Below are 27,299 nucleotides of genomic sequence, written 5' to 3'. Positions count from 1 at the left end.
CATCAAGTGCTCTGCTATGGCTGATTTCTCTGGTTGAAATAGTCTGCAGTGCCTTTCATATTCCTTGATTCGTGTTTGGGCGTTGCATTTGGTGGTCCCTATGTAGACTTGTCCACAGCTGCATGGTATACAGTAGACTCCTGCAGAGGTGACAGGATCCCGCTTGTAGCATTTGTTGGATTTTCTCAGTGGGTCTGTCGATAGTTTCTTCATCAGCTTTCCTATGCGGTCAGTGGTTCCCTTGACGTATGGTAAGAACACTTTTCCTCTGGGTGGATCTTTGTCTTTTCTCTCGTGGCTTGTTCTTGGTCTTGCAGCTCTTCTGATGTCTGTGGTGGAGTATCCATTGGCCTGTAGAGCCCAGTTTAGGTGGTTCAGTTCACTTTGGAGAAGGTGGGGTTCGCAAATTCTTTTTGCACAGTCTGCCAGGGTTTTAATTGTGCTTCTTTTTTTTACTTGAATGATGGTTGGAGTTTTATACAGGTATCTATCCGTGTGTGTAGGTTTCCTGTAAACAGTGTGGCCCAATTGTGGATTGGGTTTGCGGATGAGTAGGATGTGTAGAAAAGGCAGCTTTACTTCATTTTCTTTTTCCATGATGAATTGGATGTTTGGGTGGATGCTATTGAGGTGGTTCAAGAACTTGTTTAGTTTATTTATTTATTATTTATTTACCACATTTGTAGCCCACCTTTCTCAACCCCAAAGGGGACTCAAGGCGGCTTACACAGGCACTTGTTCAGTACCTACAAAACACATATCCAACATATTAGAATTTTACAAAATTAAAGTTAAACAATAACAACAATAATAATCAATTAAAATAATGCTGTCCAAGAGACATAGTTTAAGCTGTTCCATGATTGTTGCACAAATATACATGTATTATTGCACTACGTTCTTAACCAAAGCAAGGATCCCAGAGCGAGGACTTCACTTTCTTCCTGAAGGCAAGGAGAGAGAGGGGCAATCACTAGGGAGAGAGTTCCACAGCCGAGGGGCCACCACCGAGAAGGCCCTGTCTTTCGTCCCCGCAGCTGCGCTTGCGAAACAGGCGGGACCGAGAGCAGGGCCTCCCCATATGATTAAACTGGGCCAGAACCGTTTGGGGGTTTATAGGCTAAAGCCAGCACTTTGAATCGTACTCAGTAGCAGATTGGCAGCCAGTGGAGCTGGCGTAACAATGGTTCAGATACGTGGATGACACTTTCACCATTTTGAGCCATGGAGAAGAACAGCTGACTCATAGTTAAGAACGGGGGTGAGACAACAGGAAGCGAGAGAAATCTATCCTTTGGGAGAGAAATTCACTCCTGAAAGAGTTATCATGGGGGAAACGTGTGTCTTCAGTGAAGCTTTATCACCAATTCTTATTTCTACATCAAGCCACATTTCTCAAAATCCAATTATCACAGGGACAGAAAGTGAGGTGTAATCTTCTGAACAGGGGCACAGACAGCAAAACTAACACCACAGGGGTATTAACCCTTCCCTATGCTATTCAAGGAGCCCTGGTGGTGAAGTGCGTTAAAGAACTGAGCTTGAGACCGAAAGGTCCCAGATTCAAACCCTGGGAGCGGAGTGAGCGGCCGCTGTTAGCTCCAGCTCCTGCCAACCTAGCAGTTCGAAAACATGCAAATGTGAGTAGATCAACAGGTACTGCTCCGGCGGGAAGGTAACAGCGCTCCATGCAGTCATGCCAGCCACATGACCTTGGAGGTATCTATGGACAACGCTGGATCTTCGGCTTAGAAATGGAGATGAGCACCAACCCCCAGAGTCGGTCATGACTGGACTTAATGTCAGGGGAAAACCTTTACCTTTACCTATGCTATTCAAAGCAACACACACACACACACACACACACAATTTGAGTTACACTTAAATTGCACCTGTTCTGACTTTCAAACAAGTTCAACTTAAGAACAAACCTACAGAACATATCTTGTTTGTAACTTGTGGCCTGCCTGTATAGGAATGGGATGGACATGATCTCCAGAAATCTAGAAGTCTCTGAAATCTAGAAATCTGATCAACTCTGACTACCGAGCTAAGGGCCAAAGCTCCACCCCATAATTCAGTGAATAAACAGCTAATTAGAAAACAACGTTCCTAAGGTAAATGCTATTTTTAATCCAGGTTTTCAGCTGACTGGCAACAAAGCCATATTTTATACCCAGAAAATTATCTGGGAAATAATGACAATGAACAGAGGTCAAATGAAAAGAATAAACTGCTTTGCTACTTACTTTGCTGTGTTCTTTGCTGCTGCAGTGAGAGAAACAAAATAGAGATGCAGATATTAATAAAAACAGCTCATTTTCCAGCAGAGAATGCAGTAACATCCTACATGTTGGATTGCTGCTCCCACATGTTCCTTATAGTGTCTCTCATCAGTAATCAGAAATTGTCTGATGACTAGTAATGGACTAGATAAGGGCAAACAAATTGAAACTTAATCTAGACAAGATAGAAGTACTCCTGATTAGTCATAAGGCAGATCAGGGAACAGGGATCTTATCAGGGAACTTGTTCGGCAACTGCACCCGTTCCTTGAGAACGGTGGTACAAGCCTTAGTTACATCCCTTCTGGATTACTGTAATGCACTCTATGTGGGGCTGCCTCTGAAGAGTGCTCAGAAACTTCAGCTGGTCCAAGAGTTGTAGCCAGGTTAATGACTGAGGCTGGCTATAGGGAGCAGACAACCCCCGTTAAAGCAGCTCCATTGGCTGCCAGTCTGTTACTGAGCATAATTCAAAGTGCTGGTTATGGCCTGTAAAACCCCAGATGGTTCAGGTCCAGGCTATTTGGCTGACTGCATCCCCTTGTATGAACCCAGGCCCTGAGATTTTCAGGAGAGGCCCTTCTCTCGGTCCCATCTCCATCTCAAGCTTGGTTGGTAGGAACGAGAGAGCGGGCCTTCTTGGTAGCTGCCCTGCAACTCTGGAACTCCCTGCCCAGGGAAGCCAGAATGGCCTCTTCCCTCCTGTCCTTCCAGTGGCAGGCTAAAACCTTTTTATTCAGGCAGGCTTTTAAAGATGGCGTCTAAGACCATCAAGGCTGCTGTGATTTTGTGATGTGATGTTATATTCTTTTACGGTTTTTAACCTGTATTGTTTTAGTATTAATGTTGTTTAATACTGTTTTAATATTTCTATATTTTAAGTTGTATTGAAATGCTTTTAGTTGTGAGCTGCTTTGAGTCTCTGTATGACGAGAAAAAGCAGGAGATATATATATATATATATATATATATATATATATATATATATATATATATATAAGCAAAGGAAGATCATGACTGGAAACAGAAGTCATGTTGTGACTCCTATTCATGTCACCAACCACATGAGAGAACTCTGCCTGTTCTTCCAGTGTAACTGACTGCCATTGTGAACATCCTGTCACTTGGCCAGGATCCCACAAGAAGTACAAAGGGTGGAAGACGATGGCAAGGTACATGAGGTGTTCTTTTAAAAAAGAGAGCTGTCTGCTGGGGAGGGGAGAGGGAAAAGAAAAACCCTCCGTTCTGTTCACCTACTGTTTCAATATCGGCAATACATGAAGCCAATGAGAGAAATCAGCCTTGAGGTTGGATGTCATCAGTAAACTGAAGATACCCAGTTTTATATCTCCTTTTCAAATGGTGCCAAGGATGCTGTGGTACCACTAAATTGTTCTTTAGATGATTCCACCACCCACTTCATACTAAACTGTAGAGCTCAAATAAAATAAAACCCACAGCAACTAGGTATGAATTTCAGATACTCAAAAAAAAAATCTTGGACTTCCAGATTTTTTAAATACAGTACTAGCACCTATCTTTTGCCTCTGACTCGTAACTGACGAATTACAAGATGATATATTCTCCCTTCTGCATCAAAGGAATCCTATAACACTTTTAATTTTATAATTAATAGCAGTAGTTCTTTATGAAGGTAAATATATATTTGGAAAGTTGTGCTATATAAATTAATATAAGATATATATAGAATTCTTACTTACAACGTTTGCTCAGTCTTTCAAAATCTTCACACTAAAGAACAACAGGAGATATGATCTGATTCAGTTCAATCATGGAAAGGAAGGATCACAAACAAAAAGTTGTTGCTTTAATATACTATGGAGAGGAAAAGGGGTGGGAAAAGTTCAGTGTTGATATCTGGAACTCCTTTTTTTTTTTTGAGAAAGTCCTACTAGACTGGACATAAAAGTGCCCCAACCTATTAAAGTATTCTAGTCTGAGGACAACTAGCCTTCCTTCATGTGCATCTGTTAGTTGAGTTAAATAGGTCGCTTTATAGTTCTAGTTGGAAATAAATATTTAACCTAATGTCAAAATAAGCTGTTTATTAGAAGAAGAAGAAACCATGTAATTTTAGATTGTTCCAAAAGTGTCCTCTCATACAACTATTGGGATATAATGGTGCCCACATCTTTAAATGTATTTATGTCTAGAAGAGAAAACAGAAAAGAAGACAATGTTCCCCTCTCCACAATTCCAGGGGAAAAAACAATTTAAACCCCATGTTGAAAAGCTGAGTTTTCAACACTGCACTTGTATCAAAATAGAGCCAACATGTGATAAAATAATTCTCCTAGAACAGTTTGCTCCTTGCATTCTTGGAACCAACAGGGTAGTATAAGTTGGAAGAGCAGGGGGGTGAGGATGGGGCAGAACTTTAAGAATAGGAAGAAATACATGAAGCAGAACATAAAATGGAATTTAAGATACAAGCAAAATGCTAAGTTATTTTTCTATTCCATTTTACATACTCTCTAGCTTCACCTACACATTCCTTTTAATTTAAAAAAAGACAAATAGGACTTCTCACTTTATAAGTTAAAATCTAGATAAAACATTATTGGATCATTTACCCCTTATTGGATCAATGAAGTGCCCATCAGATACTGGATTACCATTGCTTAGAGTTACAGCAGTATAACCAATGTAAAGCTTACCTTATACATTTTTAAACCTTCTGTCTTTTCTACCTCTCTTGCTACCCGCCTAAGAAACACACTTTTTTCTTCTTTGTAATCATCTGGGGTTTTCTTTGCTTTGTCTGGATGATGTTTTAGCTGCCAAATGAAAAAAAAGTCAAATTTTTATACTGCTTGCCTTTCAAAAGCCTATTCTACTATCAAGGAGCTGAAATAACTAACATAAAAGGAGGATGGGTGGCTATGATTAAACAGCTGTTTAAATGTTGTCTAAGCTCTTTTTGATTCCATGTTTACAAGCAAACCTTATTATTTGTTAAAACAACCCAAGCAGCTTTCGTGCTTATAATAATAGGGAAACATGATAGGAATATCTGTCAGGGAAATGGTCCCTCTTCTATTCTCTAACAAGCTGACTCCTAGTAGCATTGGAGAAACAGCTAACCCAGGATGGGCTCGCTCAGGGTGAGAGCAGCTTTCAGCTCTACATCATTCAAACAATCCCTAGATATTAGCAGAGAAATCATTACTACACACAGAGACTGGGTGCAGATATGTCTGTGTGAGCAGACATTATGTGTGGACAACTGCAAGTTCTGGTCAATAAGATCCTGTTGCATGCAGTCTTGTTTGTTGTCCTCTCCCAATGCCTACTCCACAGTAGCGTTTCAAACAGAAAACCAGGTCTTAAACTTTGTATCAATTAGTGCTTCATAGCTATTCTCAGCTCTAGCTGTTCTGTTCCAAAAATCTTGCTTTCTGTAATGTGCAGAAGAAACTGCACCACTCTTGCTCTGATACTGAAAGAGTGTATAGTCAGAGTCCTTATTTTTTCTTTCGCTTTTTGATCTCCTTCTCCAAGACCTCCAACTGCATCAGCTGTGTTTTCCTGTCTTTTTGTACTGCTCGAAGGCCCTCATAAATACACTGCACCTTCTACAGGAGTAAGATCCCCAATGATGCAATTGAAGAGTTCCTTTTCTGCTTCAGTAAAGGCAACCAAATAAATTACTGCTCCGTCTGTCATGGCTTCATGAACCAGACCCTAAAGAAATTGATTTCTTGGATCCAAATCCAACTTTGGGATTAATCCCTCAAGGCTGTGTACACCACAAGCAACTGACCACACCACACTGCTTCAGTGTCTATTTGCTTTTCTTCCCCCTTTTTATCTCCCTCCCTAACTCATAAATGTTTACATACGATTTCCCTGTCAGTCCTCTAACTAGTATTTTTTTACTCTGTTATCTAGTTTTCTTAATAATAGATATATCCTGTCATAGTTATCTAACCAAAATCTTATTTGATCTAAGGATGGTTTCAATTTGCTGTTCCTTTGGCACACATAGCTAATAAATGGGTTCCATATGGCCTCAAGTAAATTCTCTTTTATTTCTCCTCTAATCTCACTTTGTAAGTTAGTTTGTAAGTCAGACAGGTCATATTCTGTTTATCCAATCCAATATTGATAATTTTTTCTACTTTCCCTATGCTTCTACTATGTCTGTTATTGCAGCATAAACCAGAAACATAATGAGGTCTTTGTCTGGTAGCTTCTCATTTTTATCCTTAAATAAGGAAAGGAGTACTGCTGAGATACCTCCGTATGCTACACTTCCAAGTCAGATCCACCTTGGATAGTCAGGCTACTGCTGGGGAGATGCTCAGCTCTGGAACATTCTGTGAGTAGATCTCCACATGGCAAGATCACAAATGTGTGAGGGCAGAGACAGCTACTTGAAGAATTACAATTACAGATAAATACTATCCTTTCTGACCAGAATTTGAACACTTTTATCTCTCCAGTCTTTCTTAACTGTGAACTTATACTTAACTGACTGATTTTTCTTTATTCTCCTTTTTAACTACTTCAACTTAGAGGGAAGATCTAAAAATGGTGCCACAGTGGAAGAACAAAGAGAACTGAAAGGACATTGGGCAGAACATCTCTTAGAGGCCTGGCCTATCACCAAAACTCCACACATAGATCTACACAGGTACAGATCCATCAGTGTGAAGCAGGAAGATCACAAAAAGGAATAAAAAATTTGAAACAACTGGCCTGTCTTTGGAAGCACTCTTAATGCTCACAAATGTGGAAACCTGCAAGTCAGTCAAGAGCAGACTTTTGAATCTTGATTTCCATAATCTGACTCTTATAGCGAAGAGTTCCCCTATCACCTCATTAATTCCATATGAGCGTGGAGTCATGGCAACATATCTTCGCATTTTGATTAATCCCATCCAGAGGAGAGTTTTGGTGACTGCATCCTATATCCTATATAGATATAGTTATCTATATAAAGAGAGATGTCTGGATAGATATGAATATATTCTTACCTACCTTTATATAGGGTTTGCAAATATTACAGGAGGGAAATGAACACACAAATACATATAGACATGTCTAGTTATATATGTATGTGTGTGTGTGTGTGTGTGTATATATATATATATATATATATGGCTTGCAAATATTGTAGGGGAAATGCACACAAACATAGAGAGAGGATTTGCAAATTTTTCAGGAGGAAATGCATATGTGAAATTAGTATCTATAATTACAGATCTATATCTAGCTCTGCATTGTTTATATAAGCATTGCATGTTTGCCTGTTACTATGTTGGCAGCTGGCCTGAGTCCCCATGGGGAGATAGGGTGGGATCCAAATGAAGTTTTATTATTATTATTATTATTATTATTATTATTATTATTATTAAGTTATTGTTGATGCCATATTGTTTTTGTTGCCCCTACTTTTCCACTTATAGAGCTAGTTTATTGTTTGTCTTTGAAAGACGGTAAATATTCAAAAACATTTAACCTACTGATGCCTCGATTAATGACATTTTATTGATATCTAATTTTATTTTTAAATTTACCAGTAGCTGCTGCATTTCCCACCCTCGGCTTATACTCGAGTCAATAAGTTATCCTAGTTTTTTTGTGGTAAAATTAGGTGCCTCGGCTTATATTCGGGTCGACTTATACTTGAGTATATAAGGTAATAGCATATATAAAACGGTGAGCAATGCAGACAAGCATGGGAGACAGCCTGAGGATCTGTGAAATGGAAGGACGCTACATCAGAGTATGCCTACATAACCAAGTAGTGCTCAGCTTATGGCAAAATGAAGGTTTGGTTTTAGGATTTCCCTCAAATATTTTATAGCTCTGGTGTCTGCAAAACAGGCAGCCTGGCAAAGTACACTATTCATGTGAAGTCCACAGGCTGAAAACAAGGGTCCCAATGCCCACACTGCAAGAAAGCCAGAGACAAAACTTAGGAACATTAATTTTGCCCTCTTTGGTACCAGACTTCCATACGTTTTTACAAGTAGAGATAACTTACAAGATAATAATTCCTGTGTTTTTTCCCAATGAGGTGTTGTATCATTGGTGACATCTCTGTAGTAAATTGGCATAGTTGGCATTCATAGAATGGAAACCTTTTCCCTTGGAACCGTATTTCGACTAAATATTCCAAACCTGTAAACATAGACATTAATGCAGGCATTTTTGTCCAGATCAAGAGAATATTTCTATTTATAGCATTACACTGAAAGATTTTTTTTGTTTTATTTCTCTATTTTGCAATTCCAAATACAGCATGGCACAAATATGTGATAACAATAGCAAGGAATAAGAGGACTATTCCTCAATGACTATTTAGAAGTAAGTACATAGTGCTGGAAAGCTCAAGTACAGAGTAGATAATTGATCTAGTTTTCAGAGATGACAGCACTGAAGATTACAGGGAAGAAGTAGGTTTCATTAAACGATAAATACTAATTAACTGTTCTGAATGCCAGTAATAAAATGGGATTCTATCCACATCCCTCTTCCTTGTTTACATCTACTCCATCCCACAAATTCTCTACTTTTTCATTGAATTTTAAAATGGCTGCTGGACCAAGTCTTTTGGACTCTTATTGTAGCAGAACAGAATGTAAATTTCTCACCTCTACAGATAGTCAGACATATGCTTAATCAGTGTATTTTAACTATTTTAACCCCACCTCAAGACATGAGAAGAGGGTGACAAATAAAATTTATCATCATCATTATCAACATTATTCACCAAATGTGCAGAACACATATGCAAGTGGCAAAGGTTTTTTTTACATTTTATTATGGTACTTCATAGAACATCAACAAAACTTGTTACATCTGCTGAGATGTAATATGAACTCCGAATAATGAAGCAGTACCAGCAGTCTTCCTCCAGATGTCTCTGTTGCAGAGAACATAACTACATCTTGGCAGGGTAGACTGGCAGGAGAACTTTGGCTTTAGGAATCAAGATTGCCATCATAGGCAACACATTGTTTGGTCAATGCTTATCAAACCTTAATTCAATACAGCACGATAAAAATTAAGCATCTCTTATTCTGAGATCCAAAATCCAAAATCCAATGGTTCAAAGTATATAGGTTTTACTCCATGCATAAAATTATTAAAAAGTATTCTATAAAAATTACTTTCAGGCTCTGTGTATTTGTATTATATTATTATTTATTTATTATTTATATTATTATTATTATTAATATTAATTCATTTCTATTCCGCTTTTCTCCTGTGGGTGGGATTCAAAACGGCGTGCAACATATAAAATTCATACAAATACATCAGACCGCAATATATATCTATATATATAAAAGGGTAATGAAATTTCGGCCTAGGACAAAACAACAAAACTACACATCCCAGAAACACTAAACTTGGCAGCACAACCCCTCATCCATGCCTCTACGTTCATACAACAAAATTACAACAAAAGTCCTAATTAGAGGGAGAGGAATAATTGTTTTTATCCAATTGCTGCCAGTTAGAAGGCTAAGCTCCGCCCACTTGGTCTCCTAGCAAACCCACTCAGCCCAGGGGACAGGCAGAGTTAGGCCTCACTTAGGCCTCTTCCACACTGCCTATAAAATATAAATAATAATAATAATAATAATCTTATTTTTGTACCCCGCCACCATCTCCCCAGAGGGACTCGGGGCGGCTTACAGATATAAAACCAGCATACAGTAATATCCAATACAAAAACACACAAATAAATTTAAAAGGCATTAAAAATCACAATCATTATAAAATACATGAAAAACACAGCAATAAAAACATAAAATGAGCTGAGCTGGGCAAATTATCTGATTTTAACTGGATTATATGGCAGTGTAGACTCAAGGCCCTTCCACACAGCTATATAACCCATTTATATTGGACTTAATGTCAGGGGAAAACCTTGACCCTTGACCTTAACTCCCACCAATTCCTCAATACTTTATTTCCCATACCACCATACTTCGCCACAGCAACGCGTGGCCGGGCACAGCTAGTATAAGATATATATCAAGACTAAAGTAATTCCATGTTAAGGTTTAGGTCTCATTTCTAAAGTAATTCATTAGGCAAACATGTGGATCAAAAATTCTAACATCCCAAAAACTTCTTTTCCCAAGCCTTTGGGATAACGGATACTCAACCTGTATCTGCAAATGACCAGACTCCATTACCCCTCTGATGGTAAATGACATCCACTGACAAAAATCACAGAAGAAACCGTGGAACACTGCAGTATCAAGAAAATAATGACATTCATTAATCTAAAAAATCATACCTATAAGTGGTTCTTCTCGATTCGGATCCTTCATGTAATCTCTCAGAGATCTCAGATTTCTTGAAGGCTGTCCCTTTACTAAAAAGAAAACAAACATATTGCACATGGTAACTAAAAGAGCTTTGCCAAAACTGCTGTCTGTATAAATGTGTGAAGAATGCAAGGAACAGTATATTTTACTGAGCTGATTAGTAAAAGGAACAGAAACTTTTGATTCATTTTCCTTCTTCAGTATTATTAAGGATGAAATAAAACAGGGTGGAGTAAGTTCACAAGACATTTACGGATTTTCCCATACTACTTCCCATATTATTTCAACATGGTGGTTAAACCAAAAAGTGTGCAACTACAAACTGCTTGAACAGGCGAATTGAACAGAAGGTAGCTGTTACATTTAACCACAGAACTGGAACAGTCAAAGACAGATTTAACCTGTAATGAAACTGCATATTCTATTTCCAATAAAATCAAACCAGATTCAAATTACCATTTTTCATTTCTTCTAAACCCAGAAATGAAAACACATACATTTACAGAGGAAGGTCCTATTCACCATATGATACCCAAGAGATACTTGTACATTTTCTTACCACATAAATTTGTCTAGTATCGTAAATATATGTATTAAATATAATTTCAAATTCTGCAATAAATGAGTTCTGTGAAAAGATTGTAGTAACACCCTTGTATTATGAAGCTTCAACAGAATGCCCACTACCATTAATGAACTGAATCCATAAATTAAAGACTTGCTTTTGGGCCAATACTTTGTTTTCCATATTTGCTGAGAGAGTTTTGTTAGAAGTGGCATATATTGTGTTACTATATATATGCCACCTATTCCTGGTGATTTATTTCATCCAAGTGCTCTGACTGCAAATTCCACTTTACTTTCTAAAATTACAGATTCATACACAAATGGTTCTTCCTTCAATGAACCTGTCAAAATCTCATATTTTTCCATATAGTTCAAGGTATTATTTCCATCACATTTTTATTTCTACTTGGTCATGTAAAATATTCCCCTACTGATGGTGTAGTATCATACGTCTCGGTTTAAATTTTCCTTTGAATTCTTTTGGAAAAGACCACTTGTTCTTCCTTTTTGCTGTCATCTTCTGTTTCTCTGCATTGATTATTATGATTCTCTTTGTCTCTGCACACTAGTCTTAGAACAATTACATTCAGTGTTCTGGCCTTATTTTTGGTCACTTTTTACATTTATTTCTTCTCCCGTTAACAGCTAGAAAAATTTCTTCTGTCATCCACTGAGATTGCTTTCCTTTTGACTAGATAGTATCTTCTTGCATCCCTTGTGCACAATGTCCCTGGCTTCATTTTGGAGCTCTTCTGGCTATTGGTCAATTAGGCTTAATAATATAAATCTATTTTTTACATTATCTTTACATTCTACAAGGATGTTCTACAAGAATTTTGGCATAATGTTGTTTCAGTGGCCTTTACTCATATTTTTGATAGCAGTCTGTGGCACAATCTATTCTTGGCCTTGTTTTTTAAATGGGAAGGGAACTCCTCCATCTTCTGCCTCCAATTAGCCAAACTATTTGATTTATGTATTGGCCATCAGGTGATGCCCACGTATACAGTTGCCTCTTTGATTGCTTGAAGAATGTTTGTGATGAACAAATTATTGGCCTTGCAAAATTCTTGATCCTAGGCCAAATTCTCCTGCCATCTTGGATTCTTCTCTGTTTCCTATTTTTGCATTCCAATTGCCTATGATTGACATGAAGTTGTGTTTTGGTATGTGATCCATTTCCTCCTAGGCTCCAGGATAGAAACTTCCAATTTCTTCTGCTTGTGTAACTGTAGCATAAAATTGGATTGTGGTTATTATATTCCCTGAAGTTTCGTTTATATTATTTTGTCAGTCATTGCATTCTGTTCTTTAATTGCTTTGATTACATTTCTCCTCACTATTTAGTGCAACATTGTCTTTCTTCTCTGATTTGTATTTCCGGAGTAAAGCACTCAATTCAAACTATGACATCCCATTGTTATCCACTTTAGCTTGGTCACCCCAAGTAATACAAATGTTTATACATTCCATTTGTTGTTTTACTATATCTGGTTTCTCCTGGAGTATATGTCTCAAATTCCATGGTCATAAAATGCCATGTTACATTTCAGACTTTACTTTTGCCTCTGATCACATTAACAGCTGAATGTCATTTTGTTGTTGTATTTGTCCTCTAATCCCCAGTAGCTCACTGAGTACTTTCTGATCTTAAAGTTTCCTGGTACTTTTGTTTCATTTTGGACTGCTTCATTAAGGTTTTCAAGATAAATGACATTTGAAAGGGGTTTATACTATGCCACTTTCTGTACAGTACTAACATGTATTAGCTATGTGCCACTGCTGTTATTTCTGATAAAACCTCTGCCAGCCTCTCTCTCTCGTTGCTGTTTTTGCTGCCTCAATAGCTGTTTGGCACATTTTATCTGACTCCACAGCAAATATCTAACACAGGATATTCTACTAGCAGCACAGCTACCATTGGCACACCCTATTGCCTCACAGGAGCATACAATTCCCCACCACGGAAAGACAATACTATAGTGAATCACTTTCTGATGATTTTCTTCGAAATTACTGAGATTCTGAGAAATCCAGTTTCTAAAAAATAATTCTTACCTGGGATTGGCTCTTTAGATAACATTGGGTCACCTGGAAAGACACACCAATAAAGGCTGTATTTTCATATTAATGTTTGCAAGCAGTACATTAAATCATTTCTTCTGCACACTCAAGTTTTAGAGCTAGCCATATTATTTCTGCTGGAACCAGATGTTTTATCATCATTACCCAGCTGAAATTTGCCTAATAATTCAGTCTTTACACATGCTCCTCTCTCTTGTTCTGCTATCACAGTGGTTCTCAACCTGTGGGTCCCCAGATGTTTTGGCCTTCGGCTCCTAGAAATCCTAACAGCTGGTAAACAGCTGGGAGTTGTGGGCCAAAACACTGCGCTATCAGGTTTTACACCGCTTTCCTGCTTTAAAGGGGGTTAACATCTGGCAGCAGAGGTAATGAGAAGGAGGTGGATCGGTGGGTTTGAAATCTGACTGCTTCTTCTTGGTGTTGAGCAATGGGTTTAACATCTGCCTGGGGCTTCACAGTGGGCAAGTGGGAAGTGGCAAGCCAAGGCTATTGGTGAAAAAGTAGTCTGTAGCATGCAAGTTTGTAGGAGGCTTATGACATTCACATTTTTTTCCACTTTCAATAGGGCCATGGGATTCTAACCCTTGTGAATGTAGGAGATTGTGATTCTTTGTATGGGGGTCAGGAAGTGGATGTGATAAGGTTCTGATTTCCATCTAATTTATTGATGTTTACAAACACTCCCCCAATACTATCATTTCCTTTTCTCTCAATAAAAAATAAAGAGAAAATGGTTGTATGACTATAATAAGCTATTAGCTGTACCCGGCCACACGTTGCTGTGGCTTATGGGAATCATTTGTAGGCCAGGTGGAATAGCAGTGAATACTTGCAGCCTCAAAGCCTGGCCGTTTTCTTCTTATGGGAATCCTTGTTTGGTGAACTGGAATGCAACGGAATAGGCTTGCTGTTTGGAAGGCTGGGTACTTGCGTTCTAGGGGAATAGTATTTTGGGCTGCTAGAATTGCAATGAATAGCCTTGCAGCTTCAATGCCTGGCTATGTTAGGGGAATCCTCGTTTGGCAAGCGGGAGTAGCACCCGCAATCAAAGAGCCGTTTTGAAGTGTGGCTACTTCCTTTGTACGGGAATCCTTGTTTGGCCGGCTTGAATTGCACTGAATAGTCTTGCAGCGTAAAAACCTGGCCGCTTTCTACATAAGGGCATCATTCGTTGGCCAGGTTGAATGGGACGGAGTAGCCTTGCTGCTTGTAAGCCTGGCAGCTTTCTACCTTGTGAAATTCTTGGTTGGCCAGGTTGAATAGCAACAAATAGTCTCAGTGCGGCAAGTATGAATACTGCAATTAGTCACCTTGATAAGCATTTCATGGCCTTGCAACTTCAAAGCCTGGCATGTGTTAGCTGGCCCTGGTTGTTTCCTGTCTGGAATTTTCCTGTTTCCAGAGTGTTGTTCTTTATTTACTGTCCTGATTTTAGAGAGTATATTGTTTTGTATTATTATACCGCAGTAATTATTATATATTATATTTATAATCTTATATTATCTGCTTTGAACTGGATTATATGAGGCCCCTTCTACACAGCTGTATAAAATCCATATTGAACTGGATTATATGGCAGTGTGGACTCAGGATAATCCAGTTCAAAGCAGATACTGTGGATTATGTGCCTTGGTATTCTGGGTCATATAGCTGTGTGGAAGGTCCTTGAGTCTACACTGCCATATAATCCAGTTCAAATCAGATAATCTGTATTTTATAGGAAGTGTGGAAGGGGCCTAACTGAACCCTGGCTGTCCCCTGGGCGCCACTGTGGCTGAGAGGGTTGCTAGGAGACAAAGTGAGCGGGGCCTAAAGGGGGCGGAGCCTACCCTTCTGACCGGGGGCGGGGGGGAAACAGCTCTTCCTCATCCTCTAATTTGGACTTTATTTTTCTAGGGTTTTTTTGAATTTGAAAGACATAGATTGTACTACTATGACTTTTGTGGCCAAATTTGGTGAGATTTGGTTCAGTGGTTTTGTTGTTTACTGCCAGCGTTAAAATAAAACTAATATGATTACTGTGACTGAAATGGCAGAAATATTTTCAATTTTGTGATGTCAAATCAGGATTTTGTAAAGCTAGCAGAAATGAAGACAATTTAAATATACCAATTTGTGACCAAGGGCTACCATAGCAACAACACATGAAAAGCAAGTTTTGCACTCACGTCTTTTCTGCAGGATTTTTTCTCTCTAAATAAAGATGCAAGTGTTTCAAAAATAAAAGAGAACTATTAGTGAACTATCCTTTTTCTTTTTTTTAAAGAAAAAAATGTTACCATGAGTATAGTTTCTGCAGATAAATGACATCACAGGCAAACTTTTATTGAAAAAGAAAAAAAAGCATTGCCTTCATGATTTTCTGCAAAAGCTAATGCATATGGGAAAACATTTCAAGGAATACAAGATTAACTTAAGTTCAAACCTAGAGTTATTTATACTCAAGGATTGTTCCATGCTAGTGACAAGGCCCATGTAGTCTGACTTTTGGGATGGCATACACAAGTCTTGATTTTTGCACAAATTCAGCTCCTACAGCCCTAGGAGCTGAACTTTCTCAAAATCAGGATTTTGGGCCATTTGATGAAAAGTGCAAGGCAATTTTTCTCACTAAAATGTTGACAAGAGTGACAGGAAATGTGAGAAACTAAAATTAATTCAATCAACAAAACAGGTTCAGACAAAAGGAAAAGCAAAAAATGTAGTCTCCATGTTTTTTAATTATAAAAGAGAAAATTCAATACAGCAGCAAGTCAGTATACTGCATACCTTTTTTCAAAATTAAATGCCTACACTTAATATTTATGACACCTTGATTAAAACAGTAAAAGCACTTTAACATCACACTCTTGAATTCTTTAATTAAAAAAGACAGATCTTTGGTTTCATGCAGACAGATTGATAGAAAATGACTGATAGAAAAGCTAGTAATTCATCTTTCATTTCTACACAGATAATTGCTTCTGAGTCTGAAATGTTTTCCCAGTTGCTAACATCTACAAGACAATATATTAAATTTTTAAAATGTATTTCTTTAAAATTCACTGTGCTACATCTAACATTAAAATTACAAGACTCCGTTACAGAACTCTTGCCCCCAGAGGGGGGAAAAAGTCATTGGAGACTTTTAACATCAAAGGGCCCTTCCACACAGCCCTATATGCCAGAATATCAAGGCAGAAAATCCCATATTATCTGAGTGTGGACTCAGATAACCCAGTTCAAAGCTGATATTGTGGGATTTTCTGCCTTCATATTCTGGGATATAGGGCTGTGTGGAAGGGCCCAAAGAAAGATGTGGAATGTGTTGTCGAAGGCTTTCATGGCCGGAATCACAGGGTTGCTGTGTGTTTTCCAGGCTGTATGGCCATGTTCCAGAAACATTTTCTCCTGATGTTTCACCCACATCTATGGTATGCATGTTCAGAGGATGTGAGGTACAGTATATACCTCACAACCTCTGAGGATGCCTGCCATAGATGTGGGCGAAACATCAGGAAAGAATACTTCTGGAACATGGCTATACAGCCCGGAAAACACACAACAACCCAAAAATGTGGAAGCTCCAGCACACAGTTTGAATATACGCAACAAAAAATGTTGTATACAAGCCATGCCATCTACACAACACAAAAGAAAAAAAGGAACAAAAATAGTTTTTTAATGTTAAAGGTCAAACAGCATACTCAACTTCGCCTATGAAAATATGAACTACTCAGCACTAAAAGTAACCAAATACTAAGCCACTATATAAATATACAAGATAGAAAAGGCAAAAATCAAAGTAAAAACAATGCTTTTTTCAACCACTGTCATATATGAACAGTGAAAGACACTAAAACTATTTAATTATACTATTTATTTCCTCAGGTCAGAAGTTCATTTAAGCTACCCTAATATTTTGCTACAATCAGTCCTCCACATTTGTGGCGATTCAGGGTGCTGGACAGTCATGAAAAACTTTGACTATCTTAAATCCACCCATCACCATAAGTAACATACGTAAAAAACCTTTGAATATTCTAAATCCACCCGTCACCATAGGTAACATATATAAAAAGTACTTTACAAATAACAAATTCAACCCAACTTCCTTTGCAAGGCAGAAGGAGGAGGTAGGTGCGACTTGCCACTGCCTCTACCACTGCCCATGCCATTTTTAACAGGGGGACTTGCCTTGCCTCCCATTTTGTAGTCCCTCTCAGTCTTGTAAGGCTTGCAGAAAGACTGGGAAAATAAGGCAATATTTATATATTTATATGTCATAGATGATAGGTAACAACAATGGTAAATGATCAAATCCGCAAAAGTTTAACCCCACGATTGTGGAAGGCTGGCTGTATGTACTTTACATTTCTAACATTATGTGACATTACACAATGTTCAAGGAAGATGCTTTCAAATTAGTTTGTCCGAAGTCCAATATGGTTGCAATATGAGGATGGAGAACTGGCCTGTAGGATTTTTACCTTTAGCTCATAATTTCCAGAAAATAGTGTAATTTTGTATTGATATATCACTGAAAACAGTTATGTAATCTATGCTACAGATTAAGGAAAGCACAGTCATTGTTAAATATAAGAATATGAATTACCGTTTTATGCTTTTTTCCAGAAAAATGTGTCTCGAGTGCTATAGCATTCATACACGGAACTTCACAAATCTAAAACAAGTTCAAAAAAATCAGTTATAAAACTAGTTTTTTAAAAAGATGGAAAGTTCTAACTACAGTAGAGTCTCGCTTATCCAACGTTCTGGATTATCCAACACAGTCTGCCTCCCACCCAGATCCACAGCTGTTTCTCTAGGCAGCAAGGACTGAACTTTTTACAGTAACAATGTTGTTACTGTAAGTTCATTTTATTCAATTCTATCTTTATTTGTTGTCAATTTTTTAGTAGTCAATATTTTTGTAGTCAATGTTTTCAATACATTGTGATGTTTTGGTGCTAAATTCATAAATACAGTAATTACTACATAACATTACCGTGTATTGAACTACTTTTTCTGTCAATTTGTTGTAAAACATGAAGTTTTGGTGCTTAATTTGTAAAATCATAACGTAATTTGATGTTTAATAGGCTTTTCCTTAATTTCTCCTTATTATCCAACATTTTCATTTATCCAATGGTGTGCCACCCCATTTATGTTGGATAAGTGAGACTCTACTGTAGTCAAAACAAGGCAGCAAAATTGTTGGTAGGGACATGGCAATTCATTACACTTTTAACAGAGCTAGTTTCTAATTTGTTTCTAAGGGCAATACAGTATTTTATTCCAATGCTGTTCATACATCTTCTATTAATGTATGAACTCTAAAATAATTCTTTGGATGCCCTATTCTGGTGTCCTATTCAAGCAGTAAGTTAAAAAAAACCACTCACATAAGAAATATCATGTTATGGTAGTTTTAAAAAAATCTTCCAGAAGTTTTAGTCCTTTATTTTTTTTAAAAAATATGTTGAATGTATGCTTATTTGGACTTCAGCATTTCTACTGCCTCGCTTTATACTTAGTTTTATTCTTATTATTATCACGTCCTATTTTATTCTCATTATCACATGTTTTTATAGTGTTTTATGTTTTTGGATGTTACGATTTTAGATCTTTTTTGTATATGGCCTTCAGTGTTTGAAATCATGTTCCCCTACTAGAACCTGTTTTAAGAAATGACTGATCGTATATGTATTAATAAGCTTCCAGTGAAGTACCTCATTAAACCCTACTGAACTGCATTCTTCTTGACTGTTCACATAAAGTATAATTCAGGTATTCAGAATGAATCTTAATTTTTGATATTGCAGACATTGCCTATATATACATTTAGGACACCTGGAATGATGGTGTAGAATCTCCAAATTATCATATAATTTTATTAATAAATGCCTCCATATTCAGAACCAATTTAATTTCAAAATTGCATTAAATTATTTACAAAAATATAACATTGTAATACTAGAAATGCCAACAAGATATAGACTCACCTCACAATAATATAGATGAATTCCTGGGCTTCCAGATACGTGTTTTGGATCCCCCTCAGGTACTAGTTTGGGATCCACCTCTAATGTCTTCTGATCTCCCTCAGGTTTGGGATCTCCTTCACTCTGGGTATTCATTTTAGAAAAAGGTGGCTTACCAGGCTTGACAAAATCTGTTTTAAGTTTGAACCTGTTAACATAATCATTTATATAACATTACCCACATGCACAAGACTTTATAAATGCAACATAAATACAGGTCTCAACTAGAACGAGCTGACTTCTTAGTGAACATGTGCACAAGTAAACTCAATGTGCACAAGTCAAATCCAGCCTGCCATGTCAGATGCCGGACGAAAACTCCTGTATTCCTCATCACTAGGCATCATGGCTAAAGCTGATGGAAGCTGTGATACAGTAAGATCTGGAAGACTCCAATTTGTCCTGTTTAGTCAGGAGAGTGGGGCTTGAATTTAGATAAAAGGCTTGTGGATATGATGTCTGACTTTAAAATGTTCTTTAAATTTTTCTCAACTTCAGAGTCACAAAGTGCTGTTGCGTTGAAACTCCCATTATTCCCAATCTGCATGGTGGAAAATTATAAATAATGCGAGTTGTCATTCACCAACATCTAGGGACCCAAACCAGGTAAAACAAAAGAGCACCGATCATTATGGAAAAACACACAAAAACATAGTTGGCCCTCTATATCTACTAATTCTCAGTCCATGGATTCGACAGCCCTTTGAGGGCAACCATAAGGCTGATGTGGCTCTTGATGAAGAGAGAAATTGACATCACTGTCTTACATCTTAATACAAATAAATAGAGCTGAACAAATTAATGAAAACAATACAGAAATGTAGAGACATATACAATCAGTCCCCAACTTAGAAGCAAGATAGGTTCTTTAGGTTTGTTCTTAAGTTTAATTTGTTTGTTACTCGGAACAGGTACATTTTGTAAGTGTAACTCCAGCCATATAAACCACAGGGACAGAAAGTGAGGTGAAATCTTCTGAACAGAGGCACAGACAGAAAACAAACACCACAGGGATGAGATATAGATTTAGGGCCCTTCCAGACAGGCCCTATATCCCAGGATCTGACCCCAGATTTTCTGCTTTAAACTTGATTATATGAGTCCCCACTGCCACATAATCTGAGATAAACAGAAAACCTGGGATCAGATCCTGGGATATAGGGTCTGTCTGGAAGGGACCATAGATAGAAAAGCTTTGGATAGCATAAGGAATGGTTAACACCCATGTGGTATTACAAACAAGGTATGTTCTGTAGATATGTTCTTAAGCTGAATTTGCTTGTAAATCAGAACAGGTATATTTTTAAAGTGTAACTCCAATCAAAACATACCTTTTTAAGCTTTGGATAGTATAAGGAAAGGTTAATAACCCTATGGTGTTTGTTTTTCTGTCTGTATCCCTGTTCAGAAGATTACACCTTACTTGTAGAAACAAGGATAGGTTAGAAAGCTTAATTTGAGAACATCATGTTATACAACAAATTTGACAGAAAAAGTAGTTCAGTACGCAGTAATGTTATGTTGTAATTATTGTATTTACGAATTTAGCACCAAAATATCACAGTACTGTATATTGAAAACATTGACTACAAAAATGCATTGGATAATCCAGAACCTTGGATAAGTGAGTCTTGGATAAGTGAGACTCTAGTGTGTTCTATTCACTCTGCCATTTAAGTGGAGTTCCTGCAAACTCTGACTAATGGCCCTTCCAGACAGCCATATAACCCAGAATATCAAGGCAGAATAACCCACAATATCTGCTTTGAACTTGAATATCTCACAGCTGAATAAAAGCCCACATTTTCTGCTTTGAACTGAGATATATGGCAGTGTGGACCCAGTTCAAAGCAGATATTGTGTGATTTTCTGCCTAAATATTCTGTGTTATGTAGCTGTGTGGAAGGGCCCTGAGCCCACACTGCCATATATTCCAGTTCAAAGCAGAAAATGTGGGATTTTATTCAGCTGTGTGGAAGGAGCCTCGGGAACTCCAGTTTAAAGCAGACATTGTGGGTTATTCTGCCTTGACATTCTGGCTGTCTGGAAGGGCCCTGAGCCCACACGGTCATATAACCCAGTTATACAATCGTGTGGGAAGGCCCTCGGGCATCCTCTGGCTGTTTGGGCCTCCAACTCGCAGAAGCCCTAGCCAAGATATTCAATGGTCAGGAATTCTGGGAGTTGGAGGCCCAAACAGCGGGAGAGCCACAGTTTGAGAATACTTGCTCTGGTTGGGCAGCTGTTTTACCGCGCCTGCCTTGAGTCCCGGAATCAAGCGACCTCACCATGGGGGGGAGGGGGTGTCTTTCAACCCCTCAGAAGTCGCACCCAAGCCGCCTGGGCTTCGCTTTTTCTCCGCGCTGACCAGGATCAAGCTCCACCCCTTCCGCGCGCGTCGTCGTCTTTGGGCGCGTGAGCAGGACGCGTCTTCCTTTCCTGGCCGGAAGCTGCGGCGCTGAGGGATTGAAAACCCGGTCTGAATAACGAAGGGAGGAGGGGCGGAGTGGTCTCATTGAGCGCCTTCGTTTCGCGGACGCCTAAAGGGAAATAACGAGAACGGCCGGCGGGCGAGCCTGAACCCACCTCGGAATTTGGGGAGAGCAGGAAGGCAGGCGCCCCTCAGAAAGGAGGCGGGGGCAGAGAAGGCCCGCGACCAGGCTTTGTTCTGAGCGGGGAATGCCCTGCTTCCCCAGGCGCTCCCGGGCCACGGCTGGTTCTCCCTCAGGGCGGCAAACAATGGTAGAGGAATAGCAGGAGCCCCGTCCGTCCCTCGTCTGTTTGGCCGCCTTCGGGAATCTGCCGCTTTTGTCCGGCGATGCTTTCGGTCTGAAGGAGGAGAACATCTTCTCCTTCGGCCTCGGCGAAGAGAACGGGCAAGTCTGCGCAGGGGAGGCCCTGATGCCCACAAACCTGGTAAAACAAGGCACTCTTTGTGTTTCTGTCTCGCGAAGGCGTTAGGCCGGCCCACAACGGTTCTAACCAAGCCTGTTCTTAGAGAACACCAAGGTCCCAGATGTGGGAAAATGCGGGGGAAGGTTGAGAAATGTGCATTTGGCTCTTGAGGGAGCACAAAAACACATTTATTTATTTTTATTTATTTACAGTATTTATATTCCGCCCTTCTCACCCCGAAGGGGACTCAGGGCAGATCACATTATGTACATATAGGGCAAACATTCAATGTCCATAAACACATCGAACCCAGACAGAGATGACAGACAGACGCCGAGGCAATTTAACCTTCTCCTGAGGGGATGTTTGATTCTGGCCACAGGGGGGAGCAACTGCTTCATCATCCACTCTGATGGCACTTCCTCACTTCCTCATTCCAACGTTGTAAATTAGTTAAACTTGCCTCCCCACTTTTATAAGTGGTACCTTATTTCCTATTTGATAGATGCAACTATCTTTCGGGTTGCTAGGTCAGCAACGAGCAGGGGCTATATTTTATTTTTAATTGACGGGTGCTCACCCCGCCACGGGCTGGCCTCGAACTCATGACCTCATGGTCAGAGTGATTTATTGCAGCAGCTGTTTACCAGCCTGCGCCACAGCCCGGCCCCTCATCAGAGGACCGCTTTCTCTTTCCCCTCCTGATTTATTTTGTTTTGTTTTTATTTAGATAATTTTTACCCCGCTTTTCAGCCACATAGGTCCCTTCCACACAGCCATATAACCCAGAATATCAAGACAGATAAACCACAGTATCTGCTTTGAACTGGGTTATCTGAGGGCCCTTCCACACAGCTGATTAAAATCCCAAATTATCTGCTTCAAACTGGAATATATGGCAGTGTGGACTCAGATATCCCAGTTCAAAGCAGATACAGTAGAGTCTTACTTATCCAACATAAACAGGCCGGCAGAATGTTGGATAAGCTAATATGTTGGATAATAAGGAGGCATTAAGGAAAAGCCTATTAAATGTCAAATTAGGTTATGATTTTACAAATTAAGCACTAAAACATCATGTTATACAACAAATTTGACAGAAAAGTAGTTCAATACGCAGTAATGCTGTGTAGTATTTACTGTATTTACGAATTTAGCACCAAAATATCACGATATATTGAAAACATTGACTACAAAAATGAATTGGATAATCCAGAACGTTGGATAAATGAGTGTTGGATAAATGAGACTACTGTATTGTGTGAGTTTTCTGACTTGATTTTCTGGGTTATATAGCTGTGTGGAAGGGCCCCTAGACAGGCCCTATATCCCAGGTTTTCTGTTTATCCCAGATTATCTGGCAGTAAAGACTCCTATCATCCAGTTTAAAACAGAAAATCTGGGATCAGATCCTATGATATAGGGCCTTCCTGGAGCCATATAACCCATAATATCAATGCAGAATTTCCCACAATATCTGCTTTGAACTGGAATATTTTGTGTCCACACTGCCATATATTCCAATCCAAAGCAGATAATGTGAGGTTTTATTCAGCTGTGTAGAAGGGGCCTGGAAGGGCTCTGGGTCCACACTGCCATATAATCCATTTCAATGAAGATTTTGTACAGCTGTATAGAAGGCCCCAAAGGCACTCAAAGCGCTTTCCAAAATGTTGATTTGATCTCAGGCTTTCAATCCCTTCTGCACTTGCTCAATATTTCAAGATCGAATGCCAGATTATCTGTGTATCCCAGATTATCTGTGTATCCCAGTTTATCTGGCAGTGGAGACTCTGGGCCCTTCCACACAGCCCTATATCCAAGAACATCAAGGCAGGAAATCCCATATTATCTGAGTGTGGACTGCCAATAGCTGCTTTGAACTGTGTGGAAGGGGCCTCTGGGCCCTTCCACAAGCCATGTAGCCCAGAATATCAAGGCAAATAATTCACAATATCTGCTGTGAACTGGATTATCTGAGTCCACTGCTATATAAGACGGTTCAATGTGGATTTTATACAGCTGTGTGGAAGGGGTCTCATATAATCCAGTTCAAAGCAAATAACCTGGGATCACATCCTGGGATATAGGACAATGTAGAAGGGGCCTGAGATAAATCAGATGTGACACATAAGACATAATGAACCACTCCTGCTCATGGCTAGTGGAATGGCAATTGAAGGCCATGAGATCGCACACTTATTTTGGACTAATGAAACAGACATTAATAGGACTATGCAGATGGACTGCAATAATTATGCCCAGAATAAGCCACACTAAACATATGGGAGTACTTCTGTTGGCATAGGACCCTGCTGCTCATGTTTAGTGAGAAGGGAGCTAGATTAGGCCAGAGCTTTCCAAACATTTCATGTTGTTCACACACTTTTTAGACACACATCATTTCACGACACAATAATTCAGCTTTCCTATCAAACTGGAGGTTTTTTGTTTGTTTTTTTTGTGTCAGGAGCAACTTGAGAAACTGCAAATTGCTTCTGGTATGAGAGAATTGGCTGTCTGCAATGATGTTGCCCAGGGACGCCTGAATGTTTTGATGTTTTTACCATTACAACAAAAGTCCTAATTAGAGGGAGAGGAATAATTGTTTTTATCCAATTGCTGCCAGTTAGAAGGCTAAGCTCCGCCCACTTGGTCTCCTAGCAAACCCACTCAGCCCAGGGGACAGGCAGAGTTAGGCCTCACTTAGGCCTCTTCCACACTGCCTATAAAATATAAATAATAATAATAATAATAATCTTATTTTTGTACCCCGCCACCATCTCCCCAGAGGGACTCGGGGCGGCTTACAGATATAAAACCAGCATACAGTAATATCCAATACAAAAACACACAAATAAATTTAAAAGGCATTAAAAATCACAATCATTATAAAATACATGAAAAACACAGCAATAAAAACATAAAATGAGCTGAGCTGGGCAAATTATCTGATTTTAACTGGATTATATGGCAGTGTAGACTCAAGGCCCTTCCACACAGCTATATAACCCATTTATATTGGACTTAATGTCAGGGGAAAACCTTGACCCTTGACCTTAACTCCCACCAATTCCTCAATACTTTATTTCCCATACCACCATACTTCGCCACAGCAACGCGTGGCCGGGCACAGCTAGTATAAGATATATATCAAGACTAAAGTAATTCCATGTTAAGGTTTAGGTCTCATTTCTAAAGTAATTCATTAGGCAAACATGTGGATCAAAAATTCTAACATCCCAAAAACTTCTTTTCCCAAGCCTTTGGGATAACGGATACTCAACCTGTATCTGCAAATGACCAGACTCCATTACCCCTCTGATGGTAAATGACATCCACTGACAAAAATCACAGAAGAAACCGTGGAACACTGCAGTATCAAGAAAATAATGACATTCATTAATCTAAAAAATCATACCTATAAGTGGTTCTTCTCGATTCGGATCCTTCATGTAATCTCTCAGAGATCTCAGATTTCTTGAAGGCTGTCCCTTTACTAAAAAGAAAACAAACATATTGCACATGGTAACTAAAAGAGCTTTGCCAAAACTGCTGTCTGTATAAATGTGTGAAGAATGCAAGGAACAGTATATTTTACTGAGCTGATTAGTAAAAGGAACAGAAACTTTTGATTCATTTTCCTTCTTCAGTATTATTAAGGATGAAATAAAACAGGGTGGAGTAAGTTCACAAGACATTTACGGATTTTCCCATACTACTTCCCATATTATTTCAACATGGTGGTTAAACCAAAAAGTGTGCAACTACAAACTGCTTGAACAGGCGAATTGAACAGAAGGTAGCTGTTACATTTAACCACAGAACTGGAACAGTCAAAGACAGATTTAACCTGTAATGAAACTGCATATTCTATTTCCAATAAAATCAAACCAGATTCAAATTACCATTTTTCATTTCTTCTAAACCCAGAAATGAAAACACATACATTTACAGAGGAAGGTCCTATTCACCATATGATACCCAAGAGATACTTGTACATTTTCTTACCACATAAATTTGTCTAGTATCGTAAATATATGTATTAAATATAATTTCAAATTCTGCAATAAATGAGTTCTGTGAAAAGATTGTAGTAACACCCTTGTATTATGAAGCTTCAACAGAATGCCCACTACCATTAATGAACTGAATCCATAAATTAAAGACTTGCTTTTGGGCCAATACTTTGTTTTCCATATTTGCTGAGAGAGTTTTGTTAGAAGTGGCATATATTGTGTTACTATATATATGCCACCTATTCCTGGTGATTTATTTCATCCAAGTGCTCTGACTGCAAATTCCACTTTACTTTCTAAAATTACAGATTCATACACAAATGGTTCTTCCTTCAATGAACCTGTCAAAATCTCATATTTTTCCATATAGTTCAAGGTATTATTTCCATCACATTTTTATTTCTACTTGGTCATGTAAAATATTCCCCTACTGATGGTGTAGTATCATACGTCTCGGTTTAAATTTTCCTTTGAATTCTTTTGGAAAAGACCACTTGTTCTTCCTTTTTGCTGTCATCTTCTGTTTCTCTGCATTGATTATTATGATTCTCTTTGTCTCTGCACACTAGTCTTAGAACAATTACATTCAGTGTTCTGGCCTTATTTTTGGTCACTTTTTACATTTATTTCTTCTCCCGTTAACAGCTAGAAAAATTTCTTCTGTCATCCACTGAGATTGCTTTCCTTTTGACTAGATAGTATCTTCTTGCATCCCTTGTGCACAATGTCCCTGGCTTCATTTTGGAGCTCTTCTGGCTATTGGTCAATTAGGCTTAATAATATAAATCTATTTTTTACATTATCTTTACATTCTACAAGGATGTTCTACAAGAATTTTGGCATAATGTTGTTTCAGTGGCCTTTACTCATATTTTTGATAGCAGTCTGTGGCACAATCTATTCTTGGCCTTGTTTTTTAAATGGGAAGGGAACTCCTCCATCTTCTGCCTCCAATTAGCCAAACTATTTGATTTATGTATTGGCCATCAGGTGATGCCCACGTATACAGTTGCCTCTTTGATTGCTTGAAGAATGTTTGTGATGAACAAATTATTGGCCTTGCAAAATTCTTGATCCTAGGCCAAATTCTCCTGCCATCTTGGATTCTTCTCT

At 38.7% G+C, this 27,299-nt stretch overlaps 1 protein-coding gene across 1 annotated transcript in view; it reads right to left on the bottom strand.

Moving 5' to 3' along the window:
- Positions 1–21,779, bottom strand: part of LOC103279173 (uncharacterized) — a 37,305-nt gene extending 15,526 nt beyond the window's left edge. The window contains exons 1-10 of the mRNA XM_008112952.3: positions 21,561–21,779; positions 19,234–19,420; positions 17,844–17,912; positions 15,418–15,442; positions 13,223–13,255; positions 10,567–10,644; positions 8,299–8,435; positions 4,964–5,083; positions 4,007–4,037; positions 2,250–2,268 (exon numbers count right to left, since the gene is read on the bottom strand). Of these exons, the coding sequence (XP_008111159.1) occupies positions 2,250–2,268; positions 4,007–4,037; positions 4,964–5,083; positions 8,299–8,435; positions 10,567–10,644; positions 13,223–13,255; positions 15,418–15,442; positions 17,844–17,912; positions 19,234–19,368 (647 nt within the window). The 5' untranslated portion in view covers positions 19,369–19,420; positions 21,561–21,779. The remainder of the gene's footprint in view (positions 1–2,249; positions 2,269–4,006; positions 4,038–4,963; positions 5,084–8,298; positions 8,436–10,566; positions 10,645–13,222; positions 13,256–15,417; positions 15,443–17,843; positions 17,913–19,233; positions 19,421–21,560) is intronic.
- Between the last annotated feature and the right edge of the window lie 5,520 nt (positions 21,780–27,299).

The sequence above is a fragment of the Anolis carolinensis genome, chromosome 6 (genome assembly GCF_035594765.1).
Source record: "Anolis carolinensis isolate JA03-04 chromosome 6, rAnoCar3.1.pri, whole genome shotgun sequence".
Lineage (NCBI taxonomy): Eukaryota > Metazoa > Chordata > Lepidosauria > Squamata > Dactyloidae > Anolis > Anolis carolinensis.
Note: the sequence above shows the minus strand (reverse complement) of the source record. Positions and strands in the feature narration are given on the sequence as shown.